Source organism: Scyliorhinus canicula, chromosome 15 (genome assembly GCF_902713615.1).
Source record: "Scyliorhinus canicula chromosome 15, sScyCan1.1, whole genome shotgun sequence".
Classification (NCBI taxonomy): domain Eukaryota; kingdom Metazoa; phylum Chordata; class Chondrichthyes; order Carcharhiniformes; family Scyliorhinidae; genus Scyliorhinus; species Scyliorhinus canicula.
The window spans coordinates 62,655,663-62,677,296 of NC_052160.1; the positions used below are offsets into that span (position 1 = coordinate 62,655,663).

Genomic DNA, 21,634 nt, shown 5'->3' on the forward strand with positions numbered 1-21,634 from the left:
CGTTGCTGTTTGTCATTTTTATAAATGACCTAGAGGAGGGCGCAGAAGGATGGGTGAGTAAATTTGCAGACGACACTAAAGTCGGTGGAGTTGTAGACAGTGCGGAAGGATGTTGCAGGTTACAGAGGGACATAGATAAGCTGCAGAGCTGGGCTGAGAGGTGGCAAATGGAGTTTAATGTGGAGAAGTGTGAGGTGATTCACTTTGGAAAGAATAACAGGAATAAGGAATATTTGGCTAATGGTAAAATTCTTGGTAGTGTGGATGAGCAGAGGGATCTCGGTGTCCATGTACATAGATCCCTGAAAGTTGCCACCCAGGTTGATAGGGTTGTGAAGAAGGCCTATGGTGTGTTGGCCTTTATTGGTAGAGGGATTGAGTTCCGGAGCCATGAGGTCATGTTGCAGTTGTACAAAACTCTAGTACGGCCGCATTTGGAGTATTGCGTACAGTTCTGGTCGCCTCATTATAGGAAGGACGTGGAAGCTTTGGAACGGGTGCAGAGGAGATTTACCAGGATGTTGCCTGGTATGGAGGGAAAATCTTATGAGGAAAGGCTGATGGACTTGAGGTTATTTTCGTTAGAGAGAAGAAGGTTAAGAGGTGACTTAATAGAGGCATACAAAATGATCAGAGGGTTAGATAGGGTGGACAGCGAGAGCCTTCTCCCGCGGATGGAGGTGGCTAGCACGAGGGGACATAGCCTTAAATTGAGGGGTAATAGATATAGGACAGAGGTCAGAGGTGGGTTTTTTACGCAAAGAGTGGTGAGGCCATGGAATGCCCTACCTGCAACAGTAGTGAATACGCCAACATTGAGGGCATTAAAAAATTTATTGGATAAGCATATGGATGATAAGGGCATAGTGTAGGTTAGATGGCCTTTAGATTTTTTCCATGTCGGTGCAACATTGAGGGCCGAAGGGCCTGTACTGCGCTGTATCGTTCTATGTTCTATGTTCTAGATACCTGGGAACTCCACCACCTAGAGGTTCCCCTCCAAGTCACTCACCACCCTGACTTGGAAATACATCGCCTGCAGGGGCAGTTTGACAGGCTGACAACAGGGAGGGCGGTAGGGCAACTGCATAGGGCAAGGGGGGTGCAATATGGGTATGGGGAGAAGGCGAGCCGCATGCTGGTGCTCCAGCTGGGCCGGCAGGCTGCGTCCAGGGAAATATTGAAGATACGGACTGGGGCTGTGTTATAACCTGCCTGCTTACCGGCTGGCGACTAATGACAATCCCACAATCCTGTGGGCGTATGAGCTTCCCCAATGAGGGAGGCGGAGAAATCATGAGCAGACTCCCTGCATAAATAGAGCTGGCCAGTTTGGAACCAGGGAGAGAGGAGTTTGGCAGCAAGAGAAGTTGTTGCTGCTGTTGTATCTATATGTTATTGTAAATAAATGTTATTTCTTTGTATCCTGAAAACTCGTGCTGGATTCTTTGTGGCCCTCACAAAAGGCTGGAGATATGCTGTCAAAGCCAGGGAAGATAAATGAGGCATTTAGGAAGTACTACCACGGACTTTATGAGGCAGACCCAGGAGGAAAGGAGAGGGACATGGGGCGGTTTCTGGAAAAGCTGGAATTTTCCCAGGTGGAGGAAGCGAAGAGAAAGGCATTGGAAGAGCCCCTGGAGCTGAATGAGGTGTTGGATAGTATTAGGGGTATGAAGTCGGGCAAGGCCTCTGGGTTGGCTGGTTACCCGACAGACTTTCATAAGGAATTTGTGACGGCCTGGCACCACATCTGTTGGGGGCATTTAATGAAGCACTGGAAAAGGAGGAGTTGCCGGAAACGATAACGCAGGCAGTAATCAGACTAATCCTGAATCTCGTGTCGGCTCATATCACTATGGAGCACGGATGTGAAAGTATTGGCTAAGTTGTTGGCGGGGAGGATGGAGGATTGTGTCCCAGGGGTGGTGGCAGAAGATCAAACAGGCTTTGTGAAGGAAAGGCAGCTCGTGAGTAATATAAGACGGCTGTTGAATGTGGTGATAAATCCGTCGGGGGCTCTGCTACCGGAGGTGGTGATGTCCATGTCTGCGGAAAAAGCATTTGATCAGGTGGAGTGGCGGTACTTGTTCGAGGTTTTGGGAAGGTTTGGGTTTGGGCTGAGATTTGCGGCATGGGTACGGTTGCTGTTTGTGGCATCAAGGGCAAGGGTGAGGACGAATGATATGAGCTCACAAAGCTTTGACTTACACCGGAGTATGAGACAGGAGTACCCACTGTCACCGTTGCTGTTTGCGCTGGCCATAGAGCCATTGGCGATGGCTCTCAGAGGGCTGTCAGACTGCCGGGGGATTATGAGGGGATAGAGGGAGCATCGGGTGTCGCTCCATGTCGATGACCCCTTCTTGTATGTTTCAGATCCGTTGGAGATTATGGGAAGGATTATTGGCCTGCTGGGGAGGTTTGGCGGGTTCTCAGGATACAAGTTGAATGTAGGGAAAAGCAGGTATTCCCGGTGAATGAGCTGCACAGCGGATTAATTTAGGGGGGGGTACCATATACGATAGCGAGGGATTGGTTTAGGTATTTGGGGATTCAGGTAGCGATGGAATGGATGGGGCTCCATCAGGGGAACTTCACGAAGCCGGTGCAGGAGGCTAGGGAGGATCTTAAGAAGTGGGATACACTACACTTAACGTTCGCGGGGAGGGCCAAAGTGGTGTCGCAGCATTGCCAATGGCTCTGAGTAGGTATTCAGGGAGCCCAGTGGTGCAGTCCATGGTAAAGATATGGAATCAGTTGAGGAGGCATTTTAGGGTGGAAGGGATGTCGGTGCTAACGCTGCTGTGAATCATGGGTTTGAGCCAGGGGGAAGCATCGTGTATACAGGACCTGGGGCTGGTCAAGTTGAGGGATCCGTATTTGGAGGAAGGGTTCACCATTCTGGAGGAGCTAAGGGAGAGGGTAGAGCTGCCGAGGGGGAGTGAGTTCTGATATCTGCAGGTTAGGGACTTTGCGCAAAAGGCCTGAAGGGGGTTCCCTAGGTTGCCGGGATACACCTTGCTGGAGCAACTGCTGCTTCCAGATCGAAAGGGGAAGGAAGAATTGGGATATATACAAGTGGCTGGGGGAGCAGGGAGGCGAGCGGGTGGTGAAGATCAAGGAGAAATGGGAAGCGGAGTTTGGACGGAAGATCAATTGGGAAGAATGAAGTGAGGCACTAAGTAAGGTAAACGGGACCCCCTCTTGTGAAAGGATGAGCCTGATACAGTTTAAGGTGGTGCACAGGGTGCATATGACTTTGGCGAGAATGAGTGGGTTCATTCAGTGGGTAGCAGATGAGTGTGAGAGGTATGGGTGGGGCCAGCGAATCACAGGCACATGTTTTGGGGTTGCGAAAAATTTGGAAGATTCTGGGTGGGAGTGTTTGCGGTCTTAGCCAGGGTAGTGGAGGAGGAGGTGGACCCGGACCCTTGGTGGTGATATTTGGGTTTTCAGAAAAGCCGGAGTTCATGGAGAGGAAGAAGGGCGATGTCTTGGCCTTCGCTGCTCTGATTGCACGGCGGTGAATTTTGCTTGAGTGGCGGTCGGCATCACCACCGGGGGTAGCGGCTTGGCTGGGTGACCTGTACGACTTCTTGCGATTAGAGAAGATAAAGTATGAGTTAACGGGCTCTTCAGGGGTTTTGAGGAAAGGTGGGGACGTTTGTGACCGTGTTTGAGGGGTTGTTTGTCACGGCGGTGGGGCGTTGAAAAAGGGGAAAAATCTGTACAGACTTATAGTTGATTGTTGTGAAGCATGTTTCCCGGGGTGTTTATTCGCTGTTTGTAATTACATACATTTTTAAAATTCGCCATCCCTTCATTATCGCTGGGGGAACTATGTGGCACTCCCTCCCTAAATGCACCTACACCTCAAAGACTGCAGCAGTTAAAGAAGGAACTCACCATCACCATCTGAAGGGCAACTAGGGATGGGCAATAAATGCTGGCCTAACTAGCGATACTCGCATCCCATAAATGAACTTGAAAAAAGGTTGCTATTGCTGTTCCTTAACCATCCTGAACAAATGGTGTAGAGATACCGGCGTTGGACTGGGGTGAGCACAGTAAGGAGTCTTACAACAACAGGTTAAAGTCCAACAGGTTTGCTTCAAACACTAGCTTTCAGAGCGCTGCTCCTTCCTCACGTGAATCCCTGAGGAAGGAGCAGTGCTCTGAAAGCTACTGTTTGGATCAAACCTGTTGGACTTTAACCTGGTGTTGAAAGACTTCTTACTATCCTGAACAAAGCAACAAGAAAGCGGACAAAAGCAACTAAAATGTTTTAAAGCAACCAAAGTGTATAAGTTGTGATTGTGAAGTTAAATCGTGACAAACTGGGCAGTAAAATATCTGGTGATCTGCAGAATTGCAACTCAGAATCCCTGTTCTCAGATGCCAAGCCCATCAATAGTTTTAATTGGGATGAAAGTGAGTGCAACCTTGCAATAGTGATTTAAAGTGTGCTGGGTCTGATGCCAAAGGAGCATGACTGTGATCTATTAATTGTGGCCCTGTATATCTGTCTAGGTGCATGTAATGGATATTCCTTGATCCATGTCCAAAAACTGGTGAGCTGGGATGTTGCAGAGAGCTGCCTAATATTATCTTGACTTGTATAATGTCCTGTTCCTGCAGAGCAAGTGAAAGTTAGCACGTAAATACGTTATATCTGCAGTATTTCATTGTAAACGTAGTCAAACAAATTAAATTTTTTCTCCAGAAGTACCTGTACATTCATCTGTTTCAATTTCTTGGCTTCCAGTTGAGAATTTCCCGATTGTGTTTTCCAGCTATTGGACAGCATTGATCCCAAGGAATTGGCTGATTTTCTGAGTAAACCTGGAATCATTGATGACCATGAGATTCTCATCAACATCTTAATCCAAATCCAACCCTTCCAGAGACTAAAGTTATTTATAGAAGAATTAATTGCTAAAACACAGAATGTAAGTTGAAAATATTACTTTTACTTTTCGGGGTCAATGGATAAAGCGCAGCTAAATTGGAATAGTTTTTTCAAATTGTGTCCATTCTACATCAGAGCTGAGTGTGTGGGATATAGAATTCCAGAGTACTTTACTAAGGTCCAAGTGTCTTATTATGCATCCGTTGGCAGCTAGGCCAACTAGAATTTTGTGATTTTGTTATTCTTTGCCTGCTTTGGCTACACAAGCCCCTCAGCTGGCTGAAAGCTGGGACTGTCTAACAAGAGCTAATTCCAGGGGCAGCACGGTGGCCTAGTGGTTAGCAAGTTGAGGGAAATTCGATTTTCATCCTCATGGCAGGCAGTGGGAGTCACGAATATTCCTGGCTCAGCCTGTCCACCTTGGGAGAAAGTGCTTGCAAAAGCAGAATCTTCATTGCTGGGGTTGGGTCAGGGCTGGAGTCAGACCAGCCAATCAGGGAAGATTATTGGAGGCAGCCACAGGACTGAGGGGCGCAGAAGTGGGCTATTTGAAAGGCCCACATCAGCGCCATGGATATTTATCCCAGTTAAAATAAATTCACAAACACATATAGAATATCATAGAATTTACAGTGCAGAAGGAGGCCATTCGGCCCATCAAGTCTGCACCGGCTCCCGGAAAGAGCACCCTACCCAAGGTCAACACCTCCACCCCATCCCCATAACCCAGCAACCCCAACGCTAAGGCCAATTTTGGTCACTAAGGGCAATTTATCAAGGCCAATCCCCCTAACCTGCACATCTTTGGACTGTGGGAGGAAACCGAAGCACCCGGAGGAAACCCACGCACACACGGGGAGGATGTGCAGACTCCGCACAGACAGTGACCCAAGCCGGAATCGATCCCGGGACCCTGGAGCTGTGAAGCAATTGTGCTAGCCACAACGCTACCGTGCTGCCCTTATATGAGGCCTACATCCCTCATACCCCCTCAACCTCCAAACATTCCACATGCCTCGTTCATGTTCCCACCCATCCTTTATGACCCCTTATTCCCCCATGCCAAGATATGGCATGTCCCTATCCATTGATCTGCTGCACACTTTCGAGAACCAATGATTGGATTTTGTTTATTGTCACGTGTACCGAGGTACAGTGAAAAGTATTTTTCTGCTAGCAGCTCAACAGATCATTATGTACATGAAAAGAAATAAAAGAAAATACATGATAGGGCAACACAAGGTACGCAATTTAACTATATAATACCGGCATCGGTTGAAGCATACAGGGGTGTAGTGTTAATGAGGTCAGTCCATAAGAAGGTCGTTTAGGAGTCTGGTAACAGCGGAGAAGAAGCTGTTTTTGAGTCTGTTCGTGTGTGTTCTCAGACTTTTGTATCTCCTGCCCGATGGAAGAAGTTGGAAGAGTGAGTAAGCTGGTTGGGAGGGGTCTTTGATTATGCTGCCCACTTTCCCCAGGCAGCGGGAGATATAGATGGAGTCGATGGATGGGAGGCAGGTTCGTGTGATGGACTGGGCTGTATTCACGACTCTGTGAAGTTTCTTCCGGTCTGGGCTGAGCAATTGCCATACCAGATAGGATGTTTTCTATGGTGCAGCTGTAAAAGTTGGTAAAAGTTAATGTGGACATGCCGAATTTCCTTAGTTTCCTGAGGAAGTATCGGCGCAATGAGGCTCATAGTCTACAGTGAAATCCATTCATAACTTTTTGCTATGTTTTTAAAAAAAAAGAGTTTATGTGGCAAGCTAATGAATGTGTCAATTATGCAGGCCCTGTAAAGTATCATAAAATGCAAACCACAAACTCTTGAAATCTCTTCACTTGTGTGAACAAACATTGTGAAATTGACAGCAGAGATCAGCAAGCCTGAGCTGTCAATCAATGTTTCCTCTGGGAGGAGATGCTTCAACAAAGCTAATAGTTGACTGTATACTTTGTCGAGAGTCTAGACAACCATAACAATTATTGAAACAGCTGCTCCTCAGATAAAAAAAGATTGATTGAAAACTCTTTGACCACTGCTGTCAATTTCACAGTAAGAACCAGGTTAAATTCCAACAGGTTTGTTTCGAACCACGAGCTTTCGGAGTGCAGCTCCTTCCTCAGATGAATTTGAAGGAGCTGCGCTCCGAAAGCTAGTGATTCGAAACAAACCTGTTGGATTTTAACCTGGTGTGCCCACCACATGTCCAACGCTGGCGTCTCCACATCATGGCTACCGTCAATTTCACTGTGTTTATACAAGTCAATTGTGTCAATGGTTTGTGGTTTTTAATACTTCAAAGGGTCTGAATATCTGTCACATACGACTATAAAGTTAATTGGTTCTAAAGAATGTACAGGAGGGCGATTAGCATTGAAGTGCCATAGCTTGGCATAGCGGACATGAAGGATCGTAGGGTATGGGCACAAGTGCCGTAGTTTGAGGGACTATAGGTGGTGGGTGTAAGGGCAGAGATTGGAACAAGGAGCATGAAGGGCCACATGCCTTTGGCGGAAGGACAGAACTTGGTATAGGGACCATTGGGGGTAGATGGTGGAGGGGGGGAGAGGAGTTCGGGCTGCATAGCTTGGTCTAGAGACAAAAGGAGGACCTTTTGAACATTTTAAAAGGTCCCCTCATGCAGACTTTGGTTAATGATTCCTCTGAGGTGCTTTTTTAAAAACCTGGCCTGACCTAATCAAAATTGCAGAGTAACAAGATATGCCAGTAGTACAGTGGTTAGCACTGCTGCTTCACAGCGCCAGGGACCTGGGTTCAATTCCCGGCCTGGGTCACTGTCTGTGCACAGTCTGCACATTCTCCCAGTGTCTGCGTGGTCTGGCTTCCACCCACAAGTTCCAAAAGATGTACTGTTGGGTGCTATGGACATTCTGAGTTCTCCCTCAGTGTACTCAAACAGATGCCGGACTGTGGCGACTAGGGGATTTTCACAGTTACCTCATTGCAGTGTTACTTGTGACACTAATGAAGATTATCATTATATGGTTATCTCTTCAGGTAAAGAACCAGCCCACTTGCTTTAAAAGCACTATTGAAATTAGTTAGCTTGGGGACAAAACGGATGAGTTCAGGGTACTTTGGGGAATGAGACGGGGTGCCCCTTCTCCCCATTGCTTTTTGCCTTGGTGATAGAGCCACTGGCAATGGCACTCAAGGTGTTGAGGCGTTGTAAAGAGATTGAGCGGTGAGGGAGTGTGGAGGCTGAACAGAGTCTCACTGTATGTGGAAGTCTATTGTTATATATTTCGGACCTGGTTGATCGTTTTGAAAAGGTTATGGAGATCTTAAGGGAATTTGGTCGGTTTTCGTGGTGAAAATTGAATATGGGGAAGAGCGAGGTGTTTCTGATTTAAGGCCAGAGGGCAGGAGAGGAGGTTGGGGGAGTTGCTATTCCGGGTAGTGGGAGCGAGTTTTTGGTATTTAGGAATCCAGGTAGTACGGGGCTTGGAGCAGTTACGTAAATTGAACTTGGCATGGCTGGCAGAGGGAATAAAGGCGGATTTCAAGAGGTGGGATGTGTTGCCACTGTCACAGGTTGGGCGCGTGCAGACGATTAAAATGATGGTACTGCCCAGGTTCTTGTTTGTGTTCCCATGTCCTTTTTTAGGAAGTTGAATGGGATACTTTTGGGTTTTGTGTGGAGGGGGAAGACCCCGCGGGTGAGGAGGATGTTTTGGAGAAGGGATGAGGGCTGGGTGCGTGGCTCCCGTTGGAGGGGGAGTGGGGTGGGGGGGGGGGGGGGGGGGGGCTGCCTAGCGTTGCCAAGTTTGATGAATTATTATTGGGCAGCGAATATCAGAATGGTGAGGAAATGGCTGTGGAGGTTAGTCAGCATGGAGGCAGCATCATGTCGGGGGATGGGTCTGAGGGCACTGTTGTTGACGCCCTTCCGTTCTCGCCGGTCCGCTACTCAGTGAGCTCAGTGGTGGTTTCAATATTACGGCGTGGAACCAGTGCAGGTAGCATTTTGGGTGAGAGGGCATTGTCATAATGTACACCAGAATATCATGGTGCAGACACACTGATGGACATACACTAGGACCAATCAACATGCACAAACACCGCAGCCCATCACCAGTTAGAACACACGCACTATAAAGACAGAGGGCATCACTTTTCCCGCTCATTCAGGATGTAGCCTCTCAGAAGCACAAGAGCTTATCAGTTACAGTGCAGACTCTCACCACGTGCTGAGTGATTCAACTGGTTAGGACAGGCACAGATCTCTAGTTAATCTCGCACCATGTAAACCCACAGTAATAGTGGGCGCGATTCTCCGCAAATGCGGAGAGTCGTAAAGGCTGCCGTGAAACTGGCCGTGTTTCACGGCAGCCTCCGCGCCCCCTCCCGGGACCCGATTCTCCCCCCCCGGTCGGGGCTAGCAGCGCGGCATAAAAAAACGGCGAGCAGCGATTCGTGTCGTGGGGCGGCCGTGGGGGGGGGGGGGAGAATAGCGGGAGGTCGGGAAAAATGTCGGGAAGGCCCTCCCGCTATTCTCCGACCCGTCGTGGGCAGCGGGGAATCGCGCCCAGTATGTCTAGCATTTTATAAGAGTTAATAAAATAGTGTTGAACCATCTTCAGTGTTGGTGGCCTGTATGTGCTTAACGTATCAAGAGTGCCCAACACATCAGGCATGTCATTATGGGCGCCGATTATGACAATCACAAGTTTGTGCCGGAGTAGCTGGATGCCGGTGGCGGCAGGTATGTATAGAGTACTTCAGGGACTTCTTCATAGGGGCATGTTTGCAGGTCTGGAGGTGTTGGAGGAAATATATGAGTTGCCCAAAGGGAACGGAACGGTTTCAGATACCTGCAGGTGAGTGATTTTGTGAGGAGAGAGGTGCCGTCCTTGCCTGGGCTGCTGCCTCCGGTGTTGCAGTACAAGCTGTTGTCGGTGGAGGATATTGGTGAGGGGAGGATATTGGGGAGGGGAGGGTATCGAATATCTACAGTGAACTGATGGAGATAGAAAGCACATCGGTGGAGGAGATTAAGCATCAATGGGAGGAGGAATTGGGTGAGAAAGTGCTGGCAGGGATGTGGAATGAGGCCCTGCGAGGGTGAACCCATCCCTTATTGTGTGCAAGGTTCAGCTTCATCCAGTTTAAGGTAGTGCAGAGGGCCCATATAACAGTTGTGAGGATAAGCCAGTTCATTGCAGGTTGGAGGATAGGTGTGGGCGGTGTGCTGCGGCGGGTGGGGGCGGGGTGGTGCTGCGAATCATGCCTACATGTTCTGGGCATGTCTAAGGTTTAGGGGTTTCTGTCGTGTGTTCCTCGGACGTGGTGTTGGAGATCCTGGGTGTGGGGATGGTCCTTAATGCAGAGGTGCCAATATTTGGTGTGTCGGAAGACCCGGGAGCCCAGTTGGGGTGAGAGTATTGGCCTTTGCCTCCTTGATAGCTCAGAGTCGGATTTTATTGTACTGGCAGGACTCAGAGCCGCCGAGAGCAGGGGTATGGGGAAGTGACCTGGCAGAATTCCTGCATTTGGAGAAGGTCAAGTTTGCCTTGCGGGGGTCGGAGGAGGGGTTCACCCGGAGGTGGAAACTGTTAATTGATTTCTTCAATGTGAATTGATGGGTCAGTTGGGGGGAGAGGGGATAAGGGAGAAAAATTACGAAGGTAGGGTGTGTTGGAATGTTGTAAGCCTTTAATAAATATATTTTTTAAAAAAAGAAAATTAGGTAGCTTGGGAATAGGGTTGGGAACCCGCAATTGGGACCCACCCGGAATTTTTAAAGTCACTCAACATGGTGAAAATCCAGGCCTTTGTGTTCTCATGTAATATTTTGCTTTAAGATAAGTCTATTTTATTTTTATTTTTCAGAGTGATGTCTTAACTACCATCGTAGAGGGCGTGCACTCTGAAATTAACAAAAACGTATCTGGACTACGTAAAACACATGTGAAAGAATGGCTTCATGATATAATAAATCAATCTCTGCCATTGATCGATGAAACTACTTTGCCTTTGAACTTTTTCCTGAAAATCCCATGCATTGTTATCAGAAAAATGTGAGTATATTTCTCAACTATCCTGAACTGAAATGCTTGTAATTTTGTGTAATTTCTTATAATATTCAGTAACTTTGAGTAGAACATGACCACAAAATCATTCCTCTCTCGGAATCAGATCACACAGATCACTTGATAGCGTCCACAGAACTTTCACCGTACACTTAGCTTAGTTCTCACATGTTTTTGCTTTCCCCCTTTTCCACATACATAGGCTAGGAAGTTATTCATATTGTATTCTGTCCATTACAAGATATTGTTCAGTCAGATGTTACTTCACATTTTCATACTTGCTATCCAAGAACACCACTTAAACATTGTATTTTGAGGATTGAAGTTAGTACATTACCATTTTCCCCCCAAATAACACTTGTACATCAAAACCAAAAAATACTGGACAATCTCAGCCGGTCTGACAGCATCTGTGGAGAGAGAAGAGAGTTAATGTTTAGAGTCTGGATACCTCTCTGTCAAAGCTAGAGAGAACTGGAAATTGGGTCAGATTTATAGTGTGTGTGGGGGGGGGGGGGGGGGGGGGGGGGTGGAGAGGTGGGGCTGGATAGGGGGTCAGCGATTGGTGGAGATTGACAAAGGTGTTGAGGGCAGAAGACAAAATAAATGGGGATGATTAAGGCTAAGAAGGATGCTGATAACGGTGCATAAAGAGATTAGTATGTGTGAATGGGCGGCACGGTAGCACAGTGATTAGCACGGTTGCTTCTCAGCTCCAGGGTCCCTGGTTCAATTCCCGGCTTACGTCACTGTCTGTACAGAGCCTGCACGTTCTCCCCATGTCTGCATGGGTTTCCTCCGGGTGCTCTGGTTTCCTCCCAAAGTCCAAAGATGTGCAGGTTAGGTGGATTGGCCATGCTAAATTGCCCTTAGTGTCCAAAAAAAGGTTGGGTCGGGTCACTACAGAGATAGGGTGGAGGTGGGGACTTTCCAAGAGCCGGTGCAGACACAATGTGGCGAATGGCCTCCTTCTGCATTGTAAATTCTGTGATTCTATGAATGGCAGAACAAAGGTGAGCAATGTGTCAAAGGGCAACTAGGAACAGGGGAATCAGCACTTCATCTTACGATGAGGCACATTACAGCCTCCCGGACTTAACATTGAGTTCAACAACTTTGGGCCTTCCACCTTCCTCCCATTTTTATTTCCAGCAATTTATTTTCATTTCTTTCATTGATCTGTTTTTCCTTCACCATTGTTCTCCCTCCCCCCACCCCACTTAGTCCTAGTTGCCCTTTAACACACCGCTCACCTTTCTTCTGCCATTCATGTATTCTAATCCTCAGAGCCTCCTCCCATAACCCAGCCTCCACCTCCCTCCCCAGCTCTTCCTCCCACTTCTGTTTAAAGTCTCCTATCGGGGGTCCCTCCCAATCCATTAATTCCTTATAAATCACCGACACCCAACACACGCCAACTCCTGTTTTCGCCACCACCTTGTCCTGCAATCCCGGGAGCGGCATGTCGGAAAAGGAAGACACCTGCTTCCTAACGAAATCCCGTACTTGTAAGTGCCAAAAGCCATTCCCACTGGACAGCTCATACTCCACTTCGAATTCCAGTAGAAGCTGCTCCCAACAAATAGATCCATGAACTGCTCAATCCCTGCCCGCCGCCAGCCCCAGTACCCGTAAACTGGAGCAAATCTATGATTCCCACAGGTTGGTGCCCAAACCGAGGCACCCACCGACCTCAGATGCTGCCATTACTGTCCCCACACCCTCGGGGTGGCCACCACCACCGTGCATGTGGAGTACCTGGCCGGTGAAAACGGCAGAGATGCCGTCAACAGTGCCCCTAATCTAGAGTCCTTACAAGAGGCTGCCTCCATCTGCTCTGACACCGACCCCTCCCCCACTACCCACTTCCTAACTATGGCTATATTTTCTGCACTGTTCATAATGCTGTTCATTAAGTTTGGTAAGGCCAGCACCCCCTCCCCCCCCCTCCCCCAGTCCCCACTCCAGGAGCACCAGCCAGTGGCAGCGGGAGTATGTGCCATCTCTTAAAATCTCTCTTCATCTGCTCTACCAACCGCATCATTATCCATTGGTGTAGTTGTTCCCATCCCCGCGCCACCTGGATACCCAAATGTCTAAAGTTCGTCGCCACCACTGTAAACGGCATCTCGCCCAGCCTTCCCTCCTGCCCCTTGCTTGAATTGGAAAGACCTCATTCTTCCCATATTTAATTTATACCCGGACAACCGACCGAATTCCTCTCAAATGTTCATGATCACCCCCAATGCCTCCCATCGGGTCTGAAATGTAAAGTAACAGATCGTCCGTGTATAGTGAAATTCTGTGCTCCACTCCCCCCCCCTCCCCCCCACTCCCCTCCACACTCTTTCCAACACTTTGACTCTCTAAGCGCCTTTGCCTATGACTCTATTTCCAGGGCAAAAAGCAACAGGGAGAGTGGACCTTCCTGCCTTGTTCCATGATGCGATCCAAAATACCCCAAACTCAGGCGATTCATCCTACCGGTGCCCTATAAGCAGCTGGACCCAATCCACTAACCCGTGACCGAACCCGAAAAGCACCAGTACCTTCCACAGATAATCCCATACTACCCAATCAAAAGCTTTCTCTGCATTCATCTCGACCACCACCTCCACCTCCTGTCCCACCCGGGGCATCATAATCACATTCAATAGAATGCCTAATGTTCGCCGACAGATTCCTCCCCTTTACAAACTCTTTCTGGTCCTTCCCTATCATCCCTGGCACAGTCCTCGATCTGCAAGGCCAAGACTTTTGCCAACAGCTTGGCATCCACATTTAGCAGCGAGATCATTTGGTAGGACCCACACTTCTCTGGGTCCTTATCACTCCTCAGAATTAAGGATATCAAAGCCTGCCATAATGTACGGGGAAGCTCCCCTTCTCCCTCGCCTCATTGTATGCCCTTACCAACAGGGACCCCAGATCACCAGAAAACCTTTTATAAAATTTGATTGGGAACCCTATCCGGGCCGGAACCTTCCCTGCCTACCGCCCCATGCTCTCCATCACCTCCACCAGTCCAATGGTTGCCCCTAGGCCCTCTACCAGATCCTCCTCCACGTTAAGAAACTCCAACTCATCTAGAAATTGCCGCATTCCCTCTCCTCCTGCTGGGGGCTCAGATTCATATAACCTCTTATATTCATATAGCCTCTTAAAATTCCTCAAGTGCCCCATTTACCCCCACCAGGTCCAAGGCCACCCTTCTTCCATCCTTCAAATTTCCGATATCCTGCTTCCTAAGTGGGTGGGCCAGCATCCTACTTGTCTTCTCCCCATATTCATACACTGCCCCCTGGCCCTCCTGAACTGTCCGACTGTCTTCCCCATTGACACCAACCTGAACTCCATCTAGAGTTCTGCCACTCCTTCAACAAGCCTGCCTCAGGGGCCTATGAGTATCTCCAATCTACCCATAGGATCTCCTCCACCAGCCTAACCATCTCTGCCCACTCCGTCCTGCCCTGTGTGCCCGAATTGATATAAACTCCCCCTGACCACTGCCTTAAGCATTTCCCATAGCGTGGCGGCTGAAACCTCACCCGTGTTGAATAACCCCTGAATGGCAGCCCTCACCTGCTTGCACACCTCCTCGTCTGCTAACAACTCCCGGTCTAATCTTCAATGTTGGCACTGCCTCCCCCTGGTCCAATTGCTAGTCCACCCAGAAACCACAATCGGCGAATACCCCGAGTCGACCACCCCCACCAGCAGAGTATCCACCACAAAGTCATTGATCCACGAGTACACAGTGACTCCTTAGCCACCACATTCTCAAACATCTCCACCAACAACGGCTCCAACGTATCCATAAAATTTTCATAAAACTCATCGGGAAACCATCTGGCATCGGTGCCTTACCCGTCTGCATTTTCCCAATCGCTACCCGCACTTCTTTTGCCCCCACTGGCTTCTCCAACCCAGCCCTCTCATCCTCTCCAACTTCGGGACACTCCAGTCCCCAAAAACTCCCTCATGTTCGACTGATCCTCTGGAGGCTCTGACTTCTACAAATTGTTATCAAACTCCTCAAAATATCTTGTTTACCTGCTCCGGCCACCACCAGCACCCCTGTCCGATTCCAGACCCGAATAATCACTTTCACCTTCACCTGCCAGCAGAGCTAGCCTGCCAACAGGCAGCTGGTCTTCTTCCCATGCTCATACACGGCCCCCCTCACCCACCTCAACTAATGAACCACCTTTTCCATGGACACAAGGTCAAATCTGAAGCTACGGGGTTGGAGCAGGGAGATGGAGGGTTGGTCGGTGAGGATGGAGGCAGGCTCTTGCAAGAGGTTGGGGTTGCGGGCGCTGGCAATGGTCCCATTCTTGTTTGCCCCGGGGAGTTTTTGGGGAGTCTCTGGGGGTCATATTTGGGTGTCGGGGTGTAGGTCAGCTTCTTCACACCGTGCCTCAATGTGAGTGGGGAATTAATGGAGTTTTTGCACTTAGAAAACATGGTATTTGCTTTAAGAGGGGTGAGTGAAGGGGTTCCATAAAAGATGGGATTTGTTTAAACTGCATTTCGGGGAGCTGGTTACCATCAGTCACTAGGGGGGTGGTTGATTGGGTTGTAGGGGGAGGCGGGGTCAGGGTTTGGTGTTGGTTTTATTTTGTTTTGTAATGTTAAGTGTGTTGAATGTAAAAATTCTAATATTTTAATTTTTTTTTTAAATGAAAGGATGCGATAGTGTGAGAGAAATCTAATATCCAATTTTCTGATGGATTAATGTGTGCATTTATTTTGATTTTTGGCGTGTCGGTGGCATTGTCAAAGCTGCATTTATTATCCATCCAAAGGTCCCCTGGGAAGTGATAGGGTCTTCTTCAACAATCCAGTCCTTGGCAGTGCTGCCACAAATGGTTTTGGGGAGAGAATTCAGATATTTTTATGGTGTGTTTGTGTATGTCTTTAAAGTTCTCAACATTAAGTAGTCAACATACCTTTGTCTGAAATTTCAACATGTGCTATTTTAATCTATTTATGAGCTAATGTAATGTAAATGAGCGAGCAAATATATACACTAGCATACAGGTCAATTACAGGCAAACATGACACCACATTCCTGAGAAATACCACTGAAAGTAATTTCAACTCCCTAATCCCATGGGAGTATACTTCACCCGCTATCCAAGTTTATGTATTTTCATTATGTCTTCTCATGTATTTATTGTATGTTTTATGTTTTCATGTATGGAGCAAGCTGTCTGGACTGTACATAGGACAAAACTTTCACAGTACCTCGGTACACTTGATAATAAATCTAAATCTAAGTATGTGTTAATTTCAGTAACTGTGTACCTGATGTATTTCTGTCCATTTTCTATAGTGTCTCAATACTGAGCTTCATCAAAAATACGCTGAAACCCAGTGATCAAAAACGCATATATGAAATCATACTAGCCAATGCTAAAGGTAATGAAATAATGCTTAATTTCATTCATAATGTTATGGGCCAGGGTTTAGAGAACCCCAAAGTATATCACGGAATTCACCTGACCCACAACTTTTAATAGATTGTGGTATGGGAAGCACATGGCCCACTCTACAGGTGTGGTACAGCAGAAATGGAAAAGTATTTTTTAAAGCAAAACAATGTTTATTCTATGAACTCAAGTTCACCTTTTTAAAACATACAGTGAACATCTTAGCAACCATTAATTCAAATACAACCCCCAAAGAATACAACACTAAGTAATCCTTCAAGCTTTCCTTTTAACTTCCATAAGACTTAAAACACCTTTTACCAGAAGCACATCAGGTTAAAGTCACTACTGTTATTTGTTTTAAATCACCAGGATCCATTTACAGTCTTTAGATTACAGAGAGAGATTCTAAGACACCTTATGGCTGCGACTGCAGCTATCCAGCTCTGAAAACAAAACTAAAATACACCCTGCAACAAACAATCTAAAACAAAAGTAAAAAGCTGACAGAAAGCCCAGCTCCACCCACACTCTGACATCACTGATAAACACCCATTTCTTCAAGGTACATTTCTTAAACACCCATTTCTTAAAGGTACATTTCTTAAACACCCATCTCTTAAAGGTACATTTCTTAAACACCCATTTCTTAAAGGTACTCTCACATGGCACCTCCCCCCAAGAAAAAATAAATAAACCATCAACTTCAAGATGGTTTCATTTTTCACCTTTTCACCATCCTTTAAGAAATGAACATAGTAAATATACTTTTTTGTTTCAAAAAAACAACACACGCAAACAGGTATAATAATATAGTCCATTTTTTTTCGTTCTTCTTTCTCCAACTGAAATCCGTCTCGATTGACAGTCTCTTTGAACAAGAAGGTCTCTGCACGATCCATCCATTTCTCTATGCCTCGGCATTTCTCTTTAAAGTCAGATACTTTAGTTCATTCTGATCGCAGAGTCCCTTGTAATTCTCCAACACAGGAAATGAAAATCGCTTATTGTCACGAGTAGGCTTCAATGAAGTTACTGTGAAAAGCCCCTAGTCGCCACGTTCCGCCGCCTGTCCGGGGAGGCTGGTACGGAATCGAACCGTGCTGCTGGCCTGCTTGGTCTGCTTTAAAAGCCAGCGATTTAGCCGAGTGATCTAAACCTGCCAGCATTGGTTATCACAGCTTTCAGGCTGTCGAATGCCTGTTGAAAGTCCGCTGTCCATTGAAATTTTCAACGTTTCTTCAGCAAGTCCATCAGTGGAGTAATCACGCGATAAAACGTTTGCACAAATGTTCGATCCGATCCACTCATGCCAAGAAATCGCATTATTTCCCTTTGTCTTGAGGGTATCGGAAACTTTTCAAGGAAAGTGACTTGGGCATTTCCAAATTCACTTTTGGCTAGGTTTATCACCAAACCCGCCTCCTGAAGTCGATCGAATAACTCCATCAGATGTTTTAAATGCTCTTTCCATGTCTGGCTGAAAATTACCAGATCGTCGATGTATACCACACAATTGGAAATGTGTGTTTTTCATGCCAAATGGCATAACTTTGAATTGGTATATACCATCTGGAGTCACAAAAGTTGAAATCTCCTTCGCCCTGGCGGATAAAGGCATCTGCCAGTAACCTTTAAGTAAATCCAGTTTGGGAATAAAAGCTGAGTGTCCCACTTTCTCAATGCAATCCTGCAAACAAGGGATAGGATAAGAGTCCATTCTTGTAATTGCATTAACCTTTCTACAGCCCACACACAACCGTTGGGTACCACCTGGTTTAGGTACCATCACTATGGGTGAGCTCCATCATTGGCTGCAACCCACTTCAATTATGCCATTTTTAAGCATACTCTCAATCTCCTTGTTAACATGTGCCAATTTGAAAGGGTTAAGTTTATATGGATGTTGTTTGATTGGAACAGCATTTCCCACATCTACATCATGTATAGCTATTTTAGTACTTCCCAATTTATCTCAACAAACTTGCCCATGTGATATCAATAACTCTTTCAGGTCAGTTTGTTTTTCCTCTGGAAGGTAACTCAACAATTTATCCCAATTTTTAAGAACATCCTCATTTTCAAATTTAATTTGAGGTATGTCAAATTCACAGTCATCTGGATTTGGTTCGTCACTTTGAGTTAGAATCATTAATACCTCCTTTTTCTCTCCTTCCCTTTTAAGCATATTCACATGACACAGTCGGTAGGTTTTCCTTCTATCTGGCGTTTTTACCACATAATTCACCTCACTTAATTTCCTTTCAATCTGGTAAGGTCCACAAAACCTTACTTTTAAAGGTTCACCTACCACTGTTAACAACACTAAAACTTTATCTCCACTGGCAAAACTACGAACTTTGGATTTCTTGTCCGCTGCCCGTTTCATTACATATTTGACACGTAATCCAATAATGTAATTTCCAATTTCTCACTCACCAATTTTTTGTTAATCAATTTAAGTGGTCCTCTTAACTCATGACCAAAAATTAGTTCAAAAGGACTAAATTTGATTGACTCATTAGGTGCATCCCTAATTGCAAACAGTACGAATGGAATTCCTTTATCTCAATCCTCTGGATAATCTTGACAATAAGCCCTCAACATTGTCTTGTCTGATGCCACCTTACTAACGCTCCCTGCGATTCTGGATGGTACGCAGTTGATTTAAATTGATTTATTCCTAAACTCTCCATAATTTCTTTGAATAACCTTGAGGTAAAATTTGATCCTTAATCCGATTGTATTTCGGTGCGTAGTTCATATCAAGTAAAGAATTCAAGTAACTCCTCCACAATCTTTTTAGCTGTAAGATTACGTACTGAAATGGCCTCTGAAAACCTAGAAGACACATCCATTATCGTCAAAAGATATTGATTCCCACTTTTTGTTTTAGAAAGGGGTTCTATGCAATCCATTAGGACCTTTGTAAAAGATTCCTCAAATGCTGGAATGGGTATTAAGGGTGCTGGTTTTATCACTGCTTGAGGTTTCTCTATTACTTGACATGTGTGACATGATTGACAAAATTTAACTACATCTTTATGTAGTCCAGGCCAATAAAAATGTTTTCCTTATTCCCAAATGACCTTCCACTGGTACCTCATGTGCAACTCGCAACCTCCTTTCTATACCCTACTGGCAATACTACTTGATGAATTTCTGCCCACTTTTCATCCGCCTGCATATGTAAAGGTTTCTATTTTCTCATCAAGACATCACTATTACGGTAATAACACTCTGGTAAACACTCAGATTCCTCTTCCGTGTATGCTTTCTGTTACATCCATTTTATTTATGTATCTTTTTGTTGTAACTCCGCCAATTTTCCTGAAATAAAAATATCCGACTTATCCTCCACCTGTTCTTGTTCTTTTTCAACCATCTGATCAAAAATCATTTCTGATAATTGCACTTCAACTTCACCTTCACTCTTTGATTTCTCCTCTTGTCTTCACCTGTGACTTTGCAACCTTGTTACTAAACAATCCGGAAAAATCCCAGAATATTCGTCCTTCAACACTTCAGTTGTCTGATTTTCCACTGGCTTATCAACCACAGTAGGCATCACTCCCACCTGCGATCCAGCTATATCATTACCCAAGATAAATTGTATTCCTGGACAAGATAGTTTCTCTATTACTCCTACTACCACTTCACCACTCTTCACTGGACTTTCCAACCTTACCTTATATAAAGGAACACTAATCTCACCCTGAATTCCACATATTACCACCTTTTCTGGCAACATTCAAACTGCATAACTCCTCATCTCTTACCATTAAAGATTGACTAGCTCCCATATCTCTTAAAATTGTGACTTCTTTACCTGTTCCTCCTGATACACATTAGTAAACTTTACCCACACAAGTAAATTCTTTAAAGAGATCTGGCACCTTCTTATCAATCACCTCTTGATCAGGCTGTACAATCTTTTGCACCTCCTTCACTTCACTTAGGCTTTACTTGACCACTTTAACAAACCCCACTGTCTTATTCTGTTTTACTACATCACCCGTCCCAGTGCTTTTCTTCAACCACCAACACTGTGACTTTACATGCCCTAGTTTATTACAGTGAAAACATTTGAAATTTTTCATTTCTTTTCCACCCTCCTGGATTTCTTTTTTAATCTGAGGTACACTCTCATTATCTCCCATCAGGTCACCTTTACCTTTACCACTTGAGTATTTCTCATGTCCCCAGTTTCTATTCCTCACAGGCTGCAACTGATGTCAGAAACCAAGCTTTGATTTATGAACTAATTCATAATCATCTGCCATTTCTGCTGCTAATCTCGCAGTTTTTACCCTCTGCTCTTCCACATGAGTTCTCACTACATCAGGAATTGAATTTTTAAACTCCTCCAAAAGTATAATTTATCTGAGAGCTTCATACATTTTATCTATTTTCAAAGCCCTTATCCACCTCTCAAAATTACTCTGTTTGATTCTTTCAAACGCCATGTATGTTTGACCAGGTTCTCTCCTTAAATTTCTAAACCTTTGTCTGTAGGCTACAGGCACGAGTTCATATACACCGAAGATGGATTTTTTCACCTCCTCATATGTTCCAGATACCTCCTCCAGTAGTGATGCAAACAATTCTCTAGCTCCACCTACAAGCTTTGTTTGAATCAGTAATACCCGTGGCCATTTTATTTGATTATCCACCTTCTCAAATGAAATGAAAAAGGCTTCTACCTCCTTCTCGTCAAACCTTGGCAATGCTTGGACATTTTAAAGTAGATTCCCACCATGCCTTCGACTATGACGCTCTTTCTCACTATCCTCATCTCTATCATCCAACTGTATATTTCCCTTTACGTCTGTGAATTTTAACTGACTGTCATGTTTCATGGCCATTTTCTGAAGTTCAAAGTCTCTCTCTTTATTTTTTCCCTGATCTGTATCTCCCTTTCTCTTTCTTTTTGATCTGCTAGGGCTATTCTTTTTTTTCTTCTTTCTTCTCTCTCCTTTTCTTTTTTCTCTCTCTTTTTTTCCCCTCTCTATCTCTTTCTCTCTCTTTCTTTTTCCTCTCTATCTCTTCTGTATTCAAGCTGCTTTAATTATTTCTCATGTTCCATTTGTTTAATTTGTAACTGAATTTTTGCCATTTCCAATGAGTCAAACTGTATCTCAGGCAACATTAAATACTTAGCCACCACCATAATTACCTCATCTTTTCGCATTTTGTCAGGTAATGTTAACTGCAATGTTTTTGCCAAATC

General features: G+C 45.6%; 1 protein-coding gene across 1 annotated transcript in view; it reads left to right on the top strand.

The window, feature by feature from the left end:
• Positions 1–21,634, top strand: part of LOC119978154 — a 512,568-nt gene that overhangs the window by 89,408 nt on the left and 401,526 nt on the right. The window contains exons 18-20 of the mRNA XM_038819593.1: positions 4,797–4,952; positions 10,770–10,957; positions 16,308–16,393. Of these exons, the coding sequence (XP_038675521.1) occupies positions 4,797–4,952; positions 10,770–10,957; positions 16,308–16,393 (430 nt within the window). The remainder of the gene's footprint in view (positions 1–4,796; positions 4,953–10,769; positions 10,958–16,307; positions 16,394–21,634) is intronic.